The 15438-nt window shown below is 38.0% G+C and overlaps 1 protein-coding gene across 1 annotated transcript; it reads right to left on the reverse strand.

Moving 5' to 3' along the window:
* Positions 1-267: 267 nt before the first annotated feature.
* LOC114027065 (olfactory receptor 2Z1-like) lies at positions 268-10175 on the reverse strand. Its single transcript, XM_027840900.1, has 2 exons — positions 10123-10175; positions 268-1234 (listed from the first exon to the last, which is right to left on the reverse strand). The coding sequence occupies exons 1-2, from the start codon at positions 10173-10175 to the stop codon at positions 268-270; spliced, it is 1020 nt and encodes a 339-aa protein (XP_027696701.1).
* Between the last annotated feature and the right edge of the window lie 5263 nt (positions 10176-15438).

Here is a 15438-nt window from a genome sequence, read left to right on the forward strand (position 1 = left end):
TGAGTGCTCTTGTATGAGACTGAAAAACAGGTCTATTTCCCCAGAATATAGAAGTGGGATTGAACTCTTCACCCAGGGGAATATTATCTTAGGATAGAATTTTAGAATCACAGATAGAAGCCTAGAATAAAATCTTAGAATCACAAGCTAGAATTTTGGAATCATAGAGTTGGAAAGGACTTTCAAATACAACCTGGATCAGTTCTTTGCCTTGTATAGATGATTAATGGATCCCAATCAATAAAATATCCTCCTCTCCCTGAGTTCTTACACATTTCTAGTGGCTGCACACTTCCTTATAACCTTCTTCATTGCCCCTGAGACCTCTTTATTCCTCAGGCTGTAGATGACAGGGTTCAGCATAGGTGTGAAGACTGTGTAGAAGACAGACACTATATCATCCTGTCCTGGTGAATGATAGGAGGATGGCAACATGTAGGTATAGATGAGTGGCCCGTAAAAAAGGTTGACCACTGTCAGGTGGGAGGTACATGTGGTCAGTGCCTTGTGGAGCCCCTCAGCTGACTTCATCTGAAGCACAGTAGTCAGGATCAGGGCATAGGAGGTAGTGATAAAGGCAATGGGCACTAGCAGCACTACCACACCTGTAACAAACAGCACTTTTTTGTAGGCAGCTGTGTCAGCACAGGCAAGTTGCAGCAGGGAGGGCACCTCACAGAAGAAGTGGGCAATCTTCCTTGAGCCACAGTAGGGAAATTGTAAGGTCAGAATTGTCTGGATGGAAGCATTAAGTGATCCACCAAGCCATGAGGCGATTACCATAAGGCAACAGACCTGCCTGCTCATTAGTATTGGGTACCAGAGTGGGTTACAAATGGCAACATAGCGGTCATAGGCCATGAGGGCTAAGAGCAGGCACTCTGCTGCTCCCAAGAACATGAAAAAGAACATCTGGGCTCCACATCCCCCAAAAGAGATGCTTGTCCAGCCATAGAGGAAGCCCACGATCATCTTGGGGACTGTGACTGAGGTGAAGAAAATGTCTAGGAAGGAGAGTTGACTGAGCAGGAGGTACATGGGTGTATGGAGCCTTGAATCCACCCAGATCAGAAAGATCATGGCCACATTGCCTGTCATAGCAAGGACATAGATCAACACAACAATGCTGAAGAGGAATAGATGCGTTGGACTATGGTTGAAAAGACTGGTGAGGACAAAGCCAGATGTGGAGGAATAGTTCCAGTGGTCTGCAACTGCCTCCTTCTGGGTTTGGCTATGGCAGAAAAAGAAAAAAGTGGGACACTTAGTTATTATGTCATAGAAAGAGCTCTGGCTGTGTTTATGTACCAGACTGAAACTGGTGTAAAATAAAAACAAACTATGCAAGGGATTTAATTTACACTCCATAAAATGTCCGTACTTAATCTATCAGTTTCATACTGAGACAACTGAACCAATAGGAATAGAATTCTCTTCCTTCTTCGCTCCACTGTCCCCACCCCAATTCCCATCTCTAAGGAAATGAAGTCAGGAGTATTGTTGAACATCTGCAATCCCCTAACATTCCCCCTGGTTGGGGGTAGAGTTCTTTCCTTTTTTCTCTTTGTCCTTTGCCTGGCCAAGTTCATGATTGCTTAGACGTGGCAACTGTCTCTCAGTTGCTCTTCACATTCCAGGGGGATTCCTAGACCCAGCATGGATGCCTCCTTTCTTTCCTTTCAATAACCCAAGGTTATTTGTTCATAGATATTTTGATCTCATTGAAGATGAACAGGAAAAATAAAATAAACTTATAGAGGCCACAAAGCTGAGATCTTAATATTCACATAGCAGTTACAGAATGTTTCATAAGTATTATGCCAATCCCATCACAACAATATTGTAAATTAAGTTGTACAAGTCAGTCAGTCCATAAGCATTTATTAAACACATATCATGTATCAGGCACTGTGCTACTTTAGGTCATATGATTCCACATCACATGTGTGTGCTTTTCAGGATACCACAGTTACTTCAGCAGTGCAAATCTAGTCAAAGATCCTGTTTCCTAGGCTAGTAACACCATTCTTATCAAGTCTTCTTGTGCACTTTTGGTATTCTTTTTTTATTCTTTCAATAGTAGTTTTTCCAAGAGCTGTGCCATTTTGTTACTTATCGTTCCTCCATCTCGGCTAGAAGTCACCTCATTCCTATCTAACAATTTCTCTATCCTCATTTCCCTATGTGGTCAGCTGCTATAGTGCCTCTGCAGAAATCTAAGTATGTGCCTCTCCCTGGTGGAGCTCATTTCAATTCCTGTTACCTTTCAGTATCCAAGGTAGTAGCTGTGACCTTTTGTGGTCATTGTTTTCAGGTGCCATTAGTCTTTGACCTTTACCCACAGTACAGGAACAAATCAAATCACACTGTTCTCTAGCTTCCCCAATACACCCTGTTTTGTTTTGTTTTGTTTTTTTAATAGGGAACTCTTCCATGAGGAAATTCCCTCTACTATTGCAGATAGGCACCTGCCCTGCAATAAAGAAATGGATTGTGGAAGGTGAAAAGGTTGGCTCTACTTACTTTGGGATGGCATAGAATATAATCCTTAAAGTCCTTTTTATTATTTATTTATTTTTTTATTATTTGCACCATCTGATCAAGATACTTTCTTCCCTTCCATCTTTTTCTCCTTGAACCAACTTTGTTGGTCCCTAGAGTAGCACAAAGCCCCTTAAAGTGCTGGTCCTTAGGCAATTTCCAATTCCTTAGGGAATGCTTTACATCTGGCTTGGGCTTCTGATATTGCTATCTTATTGGTTAGGGACTGAACGTGATTGATATATATATAACAGTGAAATCCCCACTGGGATCAATCTTTGTAAAGGATCTTGAGGAGCTTGGAAGCTTAGAATAGAAGCTCTGTCCACAAAGAGTTGTAGTCATTTTGTCTGCCTAGTGCAGGAATCCCATCTAGAGTATTCTTGACATATACAGCTTTTGCTTGAACATCCAGTGAAAGGGGAACTTAGAATATAATTGTAAGGCAGATTATTCTGCTATGTAAAAATTACTATTAGAAAATTATTTCTTACATTAAACCTAAACCCCCTCCCCGTGACTTCTGCCTATTGATTCTGGTTTGTCCCCATGGGGTTGAGCAGACCAAGCCTAATTCCTCTTCCAAATGTCTGACTTCCAAGTTTTTGGAGACAATGATTATGCTTCTCTTGTCGTCTCTTTTTCTAGTCAAACATTTCTAGTTATTTTAATAGATATTCATTTAAAATGGTTACAACTCAAATCATCTTTCTCTGGAAAGACTCTACTTTATCCATGTCTCTTTCATAATATGACTCTCTGAATTGTATACAGTATGAGTAAATACAAGATTTGTACTAAGTACTAAATGCTTAAGTTAAACACTCCCAGGTTTCTTGTCTATGTTCCAAAATTTCCACTGGATAAAGAAGTTGCCTGTGTAAAAACTCAGAAATATATTTTTAATCAATGAATTAAATGTGAATTATCATATGACAGACAGGTAAGTAGTATAATTAAATTATCTTTACAATGATTTGGGGGATACTGTTTAAATTAAGTGAACCAAATGTTTGTGAAACATGCAACAAGGCAATAAACAACCAATGTTTATTGGAGAAAGAACAGCTGGAAGTTTAGAATTCTTCTGTAGAAACATTTAAAAAAAAAAAACCGAAACAACAACAGTTGATTATAGCTACAAACTGTAGCTGTCTCAGGACAGGCAGCTTTTAAAGTCTGATTTAGATCTTTGGCAAATAGCAGTCATCAAGAGAGCAGCCAAGGGGGGAGTCACAAAGAATTCAGTGGAAAAGTACAAATAGTGTTAGAGGCCCTGGGTTCAAGTTTGCTACTTGTGTGACTTTGGACAAGCCACTTAACCTCAGTTTATAGACTCGATGGATTCATAGATTTGTAGCTGGAAGGGATCTTAGTTGTCACCAAGTACAATTTCCTCATTTTACAGATAAGAAAATGAGGTCCAGAGAAGTTAAAGATTTATCCAAGGCTATTCAGGCATGAAGTATCAGAGCTGAGATTTGAACTTAGACCATCTGCTGCCAAATAGCACATGTATGCTTTCCAAAGCACCCTGTTCTTTCTCCTCATCTGTAAAATGAGCGAACTGGACTAGATGGTCACTACAGTCATTTATGATGGGGATCATCATAGTATGGTGAAGAGAAAACCAGGCTCAGCTCTTTTCTAGCCGTGTGACATTGAGTAAGTTACTTTGTGGACCTAAGCTTTAGTTTCCTTATCCATAAAGTGAGAATAGTAATATCTGTCCCACTTCCCTCACAGGGCTGTTAATGAGAATCATGTGATAATAAAAATGTATCACATTTACATGGTGCTTTTAAGGTTTACTAAGAACTTAGATAGTGCTTAAGCCAAAACAAAGTTCAAATCCATCCTGAGACAATTACTAGCCATGTGACAAATCACTTATCTCTCAGCCTCAGTTCCTCATCTGTAAAATAGGGACAATAATAGCACTACTTTCCAGGGTGGTTGTGAGGATAAAATAAGATAGTATTTGTAAAATGATTTACAAACCTTGAAGTGCTATATAAATAATGGCTATCATTATTAGTGCAAATATTTTCACGCATTCTATAGATAATGAAATTAGGCTCAGGGGATAAAATAACTTGTCTAAGATCACATAACTAGAAGATGGCAAAGGCAAGACTCAAACCCAGAACCTTTTTACCTAAGAGAAATGTGTTTTCTATTAGAACATATTGCCTTTGGGTGTAAATAGGCTTTGTAAAAGTGTAAGGATGGATACAGATATAAACTATTATGATTAGAACATAAGAGAGCAGGACTACAGATTTAGAACCCTTAGGTTTACAGCTTTTGTTCTTCAAGTCCAACCTCCTCATTTTATAGATGATGAAACTGAAACTCAGAAACTTGCTCAGTGTCACATAGCTACAAAGTGTCTGAGGCAGGATTCAAACTCAGGTCTTCCTGACTCTGAAGTCAGGAATGCCATCTAGCTGCCTCCAATTCAGGCTGACTGAATAGAATTCAACATGGAGGAGGATCCACTCACAAAATTGTTCAACTTAAAAATGTTGATGTTTGCTGCCATTTATTAGAACATCAAAGATGTTTTTGACTTAATCATCTATGCCAGCAGTGGTGCTTATATAGACATATTACATGCAAATAGATTTGCACGATTAATAACAAAGTAAGGCTAGGATTCAGTCAAACTATAATTTACAGGTGAGGTCCTTAAAAACATTTCACAGGAGCGTAGGTCTTAGTAATCATCTTGTTCAATGCTCATTGAGGCCCACAAAGGTCTCCCTTCTTCTTCTTTTTTTTTTTTTTAAAGGCAATTGGGGTTAAGTGGCTTGCCCAGGATCACACAGCTAGTCAGTGTCAAGTGTTTGGTCTGAGGCCATATTTGAACTCAGGTCCTCCTGACTTCAGGGCCCGTGCTCTATCCACTACGCCACCTAGCTGCCCAAGGTTTCCCTTGTTAAATTACCTTGTATTTACTTAACTATGTACATGTCATGGCCTTGCAATAGAACATAAGTTTCTTGAGGGCAAGGTCTATTTCATTTTTGTCTTTGTATCTTTCTCCAGCACTTAGCAGAGGGGCTTGTATAGTAGCTACTTAATAATCAATTGAATTTTTAAAATTTTGGCGTCACATTAACTTAGCCATTTGCAATTGAATACATCACCGTTTAAGCCATAGTGTAAAATCCAGTAGGACAGAGTACAGTTTTCAGGAGGAATTTTCAGGAGTTTTCAGGAGGAATTCACAACCTGAGTTTTACAATTTTGGAGGAGGTGACAAAAAGGATGTTTTAGAATCTCTGTCCCAGGAAACTATTTCCAGTTGAAGGCATTCTTGTGATTAAAGCTGATGTAAAAGTGATCCCTTATGTAGGAAGAGGGAAATTTCTTCCTCTCATTCTCTATCTAGGTTGATAAGTACTTACCTCAGAATTCCCTGATTTGAGGCTTCCATCAGGATTCTTTGGAATTCTCAGCTCCTTGCTGTTCTCATTCCCACTCTGTCCATTTCATTTCCTAATTCTTGAAGTTCTTGGCAATTGGTGAATTGATTACCCTGTGAAATCCAAAGGGGATAAAATGGAGATGGCATGTGGAGCTAATTTCCTTTCATCTAGGATGCTCCATGTACCACAACTGTTCTCCCTGTCTTGATCCCTATGCTTCTTTCTCTTCATCTATCAGCCCACTAAGACTTTTGTGACAATGTAAATGAAACATCTGGAGAAATAGGAGCTAAATAGACTAAATAGTTTCCAGCATCCTTTCTAGAACTAAGATTATATATTTATTATCACACAATTCATTGGACCTGAATGTTGTGACCTTTGGATAAGCATTGGTTATAACTGGTATAGTTGTGTAGAAAAACCCTCATAAGGTTTATGTAGAAGTAAGAAAATTTGGTTCCCATAACAGATGAAAGATTTCCTCCTCCTAATGTAGCTATATGTCCTTCGCAGTAGGAAGGAGAAAGTCAAACTGGTGGTATAAGAAAGGTAAATCTTCAGTTCCAACAAAAGAAAAAAGCTCATTCAGTTAGCCAAGTAAAGAACTGCTGTCAGAGAACTGTTATATCAAAACAATTGGTTTCTTCAGTTTTTCTTTACACATGATCAAATAAGAAATTCAGACAATAATTAAATAACCATTCAATTTTGAGGAAAAGATGATTCAAAAGGAGTTTAATTGTTTGACTGAACTTTTTATTTTTCAATAGTTGTGTTGGAATCATATTTGACTCTGTCAAAGTGAAAAGCCAAGAGTAAATCTGTTTTTTGTTCATTTAGACAATTTAGATGACACAACTGATTAGTCATCAGAGCTGGTTGGCAGACTTCCCACTCCCACCCAAGTACCTTTTTCTATGTTACATAGACATGGACATGGACTGAAATAAGTCCAGAAGAGAAAATTAGTGCTTCTTACTTAGGCAGCTTTCAGATTCCTGGTTGACATTGGTAAAGATGAGAAAAGACAGGCTTTTTTCTACTCTACAAGTTGACATAGAGTTTTCTTGGCACACTTATGGCTGAACAGAAATTTAGGCTCTTTGTTATTCAGTCATTTTTCAGTTGTGTCCCACTCTTTGTGATCCCATTTGGATTTTCTTGGCAAAGATGCTGGAGTGTTTTGTTTGCCATTTCTTTCTCCAGCTCATTTTATGGATGAGAAACTGAGGGAAATAGAGCAAATAGGGTTACATGATTTGCCCAGAGTCACACAGTAAATGTCAGACCAGATTTGAACTTAGAAAGATGAGTCTTCCTGACTCCAGGCCTAAAACTCTATATACTGTGCCACCTAGCTGCCCCAGCTATTTAAATGCACAAATATCTTTGACAGTAGCAATTGACTATCAGTTGAATAATGCTAGTTGCTTATATTTATGTAGCTCTTTTTATGGTTTACAAAGTATTTTGCAAACATGATTTCACTTGATTCTTTTACATGAGCTGTTAGGTCAATTGTGCAAGTATTATTAGAATCCTTTTTACAGATGGAGGGTCAAGAATGTGAGTGACATGTCCAGCATCATGCACCTATCTGACAGTGACACACTCAGGACTTAAACTCAAGTCTCCTAGCTCTAAATTCAGTGTTCCCTATATTACATCATGAATACATCCTTAAAATAAGTTATGAAACAAAATAAAATAAAACTACCAAACAACTGGGACCAATTGTTTTAAAAATAACTAGCTATTGGACTAATTTTAACTATTTCCTTCCTGATTTTTCCCAATATCCCAATGAGGTAGGTTGAGCAAGTATTATTATACCTATTTTTCAGATAAAGAAATTAAAATCAGAGAGGTTGAATGATTTTCCCAAGGACACACAAGCAGTTAATGAACAGAACTGAGATTCATATTCAGATCTCCTAAGTCTCAGTCCAGTGTTCTTTTTATTATAGCACTTTCCTTCCTGCAGGTAAGTCACTTCATAACCCTAGAGTAATATTAGACTTTTCTCCCAAATTTTAAAAAGAAATCATGGAATCTCTGACTTGGAAATGACTTTAAGGGCTATTTAGTCCCATTCATACTTGAATAAGAATTCCCTCTTTAGCATACTTGGCAAGGGGCATCCAGCTTTTGTTTGAAGACTTCTGCTAATGAAGAACCCACTACCTTACAATGCAACTCATCCTACTTTTGGACAAATAATGGTTAGGAAATTTTTCTTTGTTTCAAGAATCCTAATCCAAGATACAGTCCTCCAAATACTTGAAGATAGTTCTCCCTCCTCCCCTCAAAATCTTTTCTAAACCTCCCCATTTACTTTAGTTGCTCCTAATATGAAATGAACCTGAGACTTTTTACCATCCTGGTTGCCCTTCTCTAGATATTCACCAGATTATTATTGTCCTTCTTGAAATGTGATACTCAAAAAAGAACACAGTACTCCAGAAGTGGTCTCACTAGAGTCTCACAATAGAACAGTTACCTTCTTAGGTAGCCTTAATGATGTCTAATTAGCTTTCTTGAGTACTTGAAGTCTATTCCACTAAAATCACCATGTCTTTTGTTTTTCCAAGTGAACTACTATTTAGTCATATCTCTGCTATCTTGGTCAATTTTTCAAACTCAAGTGTAATAAACTAGTCTATTAAGATATTTTTTAATCTAGATTATCAATATGTATTAGCTTTCCTTCAAAGGTTTATTTATGTGCAAATTTGATAACCATTCCAATGTTATCTTTCTCTAATTCATTGATAAGAATGTCAAATAGCACAATGCCAAGCACAAATCTCTGGGCCACCACAATAGAAACCTTGTATGTTGACAGTGAATCATTATTGACTTTTGGGTCTGGCCATTAAACCAGTTTTGAATATTTCTTATTAAATTATTACACAGATTACATCTCATTTTCTTCACAAGGACAACATGAGAATCTTTGTCAAATATTTGCTAAAATGTAGGTAAGCTGTAATCACTGCAGTATTTTGATGTCTCAACCTCTTAGGAAAATGATTCATGAGTTTGCCAACTTGGGAACTCCCTCCATCAATCTGTCTATAATTTAATAGAGAAATTTTAGGGCTCTATCCCTAGAAATCCAACCGTTTAGTGGTTTTTTCAAAGGTTACATAGCTAGTCAGTTTTAGAAGCAGAGTTGTGAACCCAAGTCTTCCTACCTTTAAGCCCAATATTCTATCTACCATGTCAGGCTGTTTTTGCATTAGTCTTATGACTGTGTCCAAAAAGGGAATAAGTCTAGTAGTATTGATAGTAACACTGATTGATTGATAGTATAGCATGACCTGTTCTTAATGAAACCATCCTCTTTGTTATCTTTCCTTATTTATTTATTTATTTATCCATTTGTTTATTTCTTTATTCATTCATTCATTCATTTGTTTATTTATTTATTTTGGATTTTCAATAACTGTCCTTTTAATAACACTTGCTAGAATTTTGTTAGGAATTAAAGCCAATCTCACTAGATAATTCATTGGCAGACTCATTCTTTTCCTTTTTTTGAAAATTGGGAAAATATTTACCTTTCTTTAATTCTACAGTACCTCTCTGGTCCTCTGGGATCTATCAAAGATGACTAATAGTATCTACAAAGGTAATCTCCTTGGTGGAGAAAACAGAAGCAAAATAAGACTTAAGCAGCTTTGTGTTCTGTCAGTTATCTATCCACCTTGAACAGCTTTCTTGTCTCTTCTTTGATCCTCTCTTTTTGGACCCACAATAGGAAAAAAAAACCCAACCCCACAACCTTTTGTTGTTGTTACCAGCTTTCCTCATCAGTCTTCGCTCAATTTATATTTATAGGAATAACTGAATAAGGCCTCTGAGGAAACTCTTTAAAAACATTGGAATGGTTAGCACAGTGAAGAGAAAACTCATGAACAATTGTTTAACTATATTCAATTTCCTGAAGGTTAGAATATAAAAGCTAAGGGAAAACTAGTTCTTTGCCCTAACTGAAAACTTGAACAAAAGATTCTAACTGCAGCAAGAGGATTTAAGGTTAATAATCATGAAAAAAATCTTGGCAAAGATTCTGGTACAGATTACAACGTAGCAGAACCTCTGGTAAAAGGGTTTTGCAAACAGGAAGATTCTCACCTACAGGTGTTGCTTTAGGAGTGTCCAGGCTAGAGGCAGGAACCTGGGCGAGGTCATATCTTCCGTCTCTTTCAGATAGTGATAATTTGTTTCTCAGCATTACCAATGGGACCAATCAATTCCTTTCCAAAGAGAGGTAGTTATTAGTGAAAATTCCAAATTTTCCAATATTTTTAGAGAACTGGTGACTGTGTGAGACTGGAATCTTTAGATTAGTTTCAACCATATTATAGATATCTTCAAGGGCTCCAAATGCCCTCTGTGCTCAATATTCCATTCCCAATAAATAGGAAAGGTGAATGCGGGTTGTGCAGAGAGAAAGTAAGACAACATTCCTTCCACTGGTGTCCAGGGGGAAATGCTCCCTTGTTGGCAATAATTGATGCCATGGAATAATAGTTGCTGCTGCCACCTATTCATATTCCTCCCCCTTCTTTTTTGTCTGTATCTCTTTATCTTTCTGTGCTAAGAAGGCATTCTTCTTTTTTTATTAATTAATTTATTTTGATTTATCAACAATCACTTCCATATGCTTTTGAGTTCAAAATTTTCTCCCCATTCCTCCCCACCACCCTCCCCAAGACAGCACACAATCTGATATAGGCTATGTATATACATTCTTATCAAACATATTTTCAGATTAGTGATGTTGTAAGTAAAAATTAGAATCAATAGGAGGAACCACCGGAAAGAGGAAACAAAACTCAACAGAAGAGAAAAAAAAGCAAATAGCATGCTTCGAACTGCATTCAAATTCCATAGTTTTTTCTTTGGATGTGGATAGCATTTTCCATCACAAGGCCTTTGGAGATGTCTTAGATCTTTGTGTTGCTGAGAAGGGTTAAGTCTATCAATATTAGTCATAACACAACGTGGCTATTATTGTGTACAACATTCTCTTGGTTCTGCTCACTTCACTCAGCATCAGACCATACAAGTCTTTCCAGGTTTTTCTGAAGTCAACCTGTTCATCATTTCTTATAGCACAATAGCATTCCATTCCATTCATATACCACAACTTGCTAAGCCATTCCCCAATTGATGGGCATCCTCTCAATTTCCAATTCTTTGCCACCACAAAAAGAGCTGCTATGAATATTTTTGTACATGTGGTTCATTTTCCCATTTGTATGATCTCTTTGGGATATAGCCCTAGAAGTGGTATTGCTGGGTCAAAGGGTATGCACATTTTGATAGCCCTTTGGGCATAGTTCCAAATTGCTCTCCTAGGTGGTTGGATCATTTCACAACTCCACCAACCATGCATTAGTGTTCCAATTTTCCCACATCTTCTCCAACATTTATCATTTTCTTGTTTTGTCATCTTGGCCAATCTGATAGGTGTGATGTGGTACCTCAGAGTTGTTTTGATTTGCATTTCTCTAATCAATAGTGATTTAGAGCATTTTGTCATATGACTATAGATGGCTTTAATTTCTTCATCTGAGAACTGCCTGTTCATATCCTTTGACCATTTATCAATTGGGTAATGACTTGTATTCCTATAAATTTGACTTAATTCTCTATATATTTTAGAAATGAGGCCCTTATCAGAGAGACTGGTTGTAAAAATTTATTCCCAATTAAGAAGTTATTATTCTTAATAAGAAAAGATAAAATAGAAAGATCACTTGGCCTAGAGTTTCATTCCTGACTCTGCTGATTACTTGGTTGTAAAAATTTTTTCCCAATTAAGAAATTATTATTCTTAATAAGAAAAGATATAATAGAAAGATCACTTGGCCTAGAGTTTCATTCCTGGCTCTGCTGATTACTAGATGTGGGAGTTGGGACAAGTGATTTTCTGGAACCTCAATTTCCTCTTTGTATACAGGATCTTAGATTTAGACCTGGAAGGGACAGTAGTGATTACCTAGTGTAACCTATTCATTTTACAAAAGAAACTGAGGCCCCCCCAAAATTAAGTGACTTGGCCAACGTCCAAGTGATTGTAAATAGCAGAATAAGTAAGATAATGGACATATTATTATTATGAACCCTAGTTCTGCAGTCCTATGTAGAACAAGACTGAAGTAGATAACTCTAAATCCCTATAATATCCTTATTTTGTCTACATGTATTTATTAGATTGATCATTTGGCTTGAATTTATGGATCAATTCAATGAAAATGATGTCTTACCAATTTAAAAAATTTTGTAAACACAGATGAGACACATTTTAGTTCATAGCTATATGAATTGTATACAGAAAGTTGAGAAACCTTCAATTAGAGTCTACCTTATTAGGGATGAGACTACTCATTCCTTCATATGGAAGAGATTCAAAGTAACATTTAACTTCAATTTTGCCTCTGCTCCAGAATATATGTGTAACTTAGATTTCCAGCCAAGCTTGAGGGATTTTGTATGCTGCTGTGTGTGCTGAGATGTCTTCTCCTACCCTGCAGCACTGGGCTAAAATCATTTTGACTTCTTTGGCAGCACTCATTTGGGATTTCTTGGGCACCAAGCCCTCAGTAATCTTATCATTGGGATATCTCCTCATCTTGCAAGATCCAATCAACCTTGTTACTCTCTGCCCTTCTAATTAGAAGGTAGAGCCATAAACTCCTGCATTTAAGGAGAGGAAACAGGACTGACCCTGTCCTCAGACATCTCATTTCTTACTTGGCTGCACCAATTTTGGACTTCTTTGACTTCTTCCTTATGGCTCTCTCTTCCAGCACAGAGTACCTTTCTCTCTTCTCCTTTACTTTTTAGGTTTCTTTTGTGTATTGTATTCCCCCATTAGATTGTAAACTCCTTGAGGGCAAGGACTGTCTTTCTTTTTTCTTATTTGTATCCCCAGCACTTACTACAGTGCCTGGCACCTAGATGGCATTTAATGTTTATTGACTGTACATACAGACTCAGACTTCTAATTGTTGCAGAGAATGCTGTTGTGATGCTGAGTGACAGTATTAAGGAGTAGAGTTGCTACAAGAGCTTTTGGGAGACACATTTCTGGAGAAGTGGTGCCAGATTTTTTTTCTTCTTTTTATTTTGGGGGTGGGGGACTGATTCAAGAGGAAAGAGAGAGAGATAAACTTTGCAAGCTGTAGACATGTAGGGGAAGTCAGCTCTTCAACACATAGCTAAAATTCTAGCTTGTTTCTCTATAGATTTTGGAGAAATTTCTCCTTGAGTGAGAGTCTTTTTCTCTTGGTTCAAGGTGACATCTTGTTCCCATCAATAGGGCTCATTCACTCTTACATATTTTACTCTGTTTAATTTACACTAAAAATGTATTAACTCACTATTCACTGTATGTGATAGTCTTTTGTATAAACAGCATTTGGTGGGAAGGGGGCAAGCCAGTGGGTATAATTTTGGGACAACCCTCCTCCCTTAAGGACTAGTGACCAGAAAAGTGGCTTTTATGTTGACCCTATTGTCCCTGTAGATCAACAATATTTAGAGACTAAGATATCTATATCTATATCTATCTATGTCTATATTTCTAGTATAGCATTCTACTCAAAGAATAGAGAAAAGTGCCTAGTTAGCCATAGCTCTTCTGCTCCTTTCAGAGTAGGAACAGTAGTCTTCCTTGGAGAAAAATGATCTAGATTCCAGAGATACCTATTCATACCCTTTTCAAGTTTCATTTTAAACAACCCACATAGGCATTTGTTTTACGTGGGCATACATATTGTGTTAGGCACATTGTGTGGACTGAAAGTCTTCTTCCTCCTCTCAATTTTGTTAGGTTCAACTCAGTTGCATACCTTACTAGTTGTATGACCTTGACCAAGTCACTTTGATGGGGTGCTTGGGTGCTTGCGTTTGGGTGCTTGTGCTTGTACTTGGACCCCAATTTCTCCCTAGTCTCAGAAACACTTTCTCTGGCAATTTCTCCCCAGCCCAAGGACACTGTGCCTAGCAATTACTTATGCGTGGACCCCAGCAAGACTCTTATCTCTCTTCCTGGTGCAGCTACACAAAGCTGGGTGAGAGAGTGCTGGGCTGCTCAGGCCCCAGCCCTCAGATCATGTCTCTGGAAGCCTTCCAATTCCTTAGTAAGTTGCTGTCTTATGAGAAAGCTTTCCCTTGTTGCAGAGCATTCTCTCATCAAGACAGAGAGAGAGGGGTGCCTTGCCCAGCCCAAGGAGTTTTGTCCTTGGCCAGCCCAAGAACTCTTCCTCCTACTAGACTCCCAAGATCCATATCTCTGTCATCTCCCTCCTTGTCTGGTGTACTCCCTGTACTTTCCCATCCATAGCTCCCAAAGACACCTGGACATTTAGATTACCTAATCGGTATCCCTGGCATTCCTTTCCTATGCCTTTTTCCATATAAACCATAGCTCCATCCTCAGTCTCTTGTAGGTTCCTTAAGGATCCTTGCCCACTGAAAAGCATAACAATAAATCTTTGTCACCTTGACTTAAAGAATGCTTGAGTCTGTGAATTCATTCCAGATGACCCTGTCCTGTTCTCCAGCCTTTGAGGGGGTCTCAACCTCTCAGACCACAACAACTTCACCTTTCTGACTTTTTCATTGATAAAATGATGGGGTTGACTAATCTTTAAATCCTTTCCAGTTCTAAATCCTGTGACTTTGTAAATGAACATTTATTGAAGATCTTTTATGTACATGCAGTGGCTGAAACATATTAGCACTGAAATAATGGTTGAAGTTATTCATCAAGTAAAGATTGTGCACAACTTCCCTTTCTTTTCTTCCTCCACACAAATTCAGATTGCTATGACTTCTTGAAGAAGTACCATCAAAGTGGAATGGTCACAAAATATTGTCCCCCTAGACTAGCAATATTTAGAGGGAAAGAAATATGTCATTCTAGTCTAGTATCATACTCAGACACTTAGAGAAAAGAGTGCCTAACCACAGCCCTTCTCTTGCTCCTTCCCTGCTGGGAAAGACCTTAGAGATAATCTTATCCAAACTCCTGTTTTTATGGGTAAGAAAATGAAGCCCACGGGGGCAGCTAGGTGGTGCAGTGGATAGAGCACCGGCCCTGAAGTCAGGAGGACCTGAGTTCAAATCAGGCCTCAGACCAAACACTTGACACTTACTAGCTGTGTGACCCTGGGCAAGTCACTTAACCCCAATTGCCTAAAAAGCAAAAAAAAAAAAAAAATGAAGCCCAAGGAGGTTAAGTGGCTTGTCCAATGACATACAGAAAATAAGTATGAGAGGTACGATTTGAACCCAGATCCTCTGATTATAGAAGCAGTGCTCCTTTCCCTAGAATACAAATTTGTCCAAGGGCATAAAGAGTGGCAGACCTGGTACTTGAACCCAGAATTCTCAGTTCAATGCTTTAGTATATCACTCTACATGTATAAGGAAGTACATT

The sequence above is a fragment of the Vombatus ursinus genome, unplaced genomic scaffold (assembly GCF_900497805.2).
Source record: "Vombatus ursinus unplaced genomic scaffold, bare-nosed wombat genome assembly UNPS02004704.1, whole genome shotgun sequence".
NCBI lineage: Eukaryota > Metazoa > Chordata > Mammalia > Diprotodontia > Vombatidae > Vombatus > Vombatus ursinus.

Excerpts from the sequence above, each read along its gene's own strand:
- LOC114027065 (XM_027840900.1), bottom strand. The coding sequence starts at position 10,175 with ATGACCTCGCCCAGGTTCCTGCCTCTAGCCTGGACACTCCTAAAGCAA. Across the intron at positions 1,235-10,122 it reads ACACTCCTAAAGCAACACCT|CCAAACCCAGAAGGAGGCAG; the intron begins GTAGGTGAGAAT and ends TTTCTGCCATAG.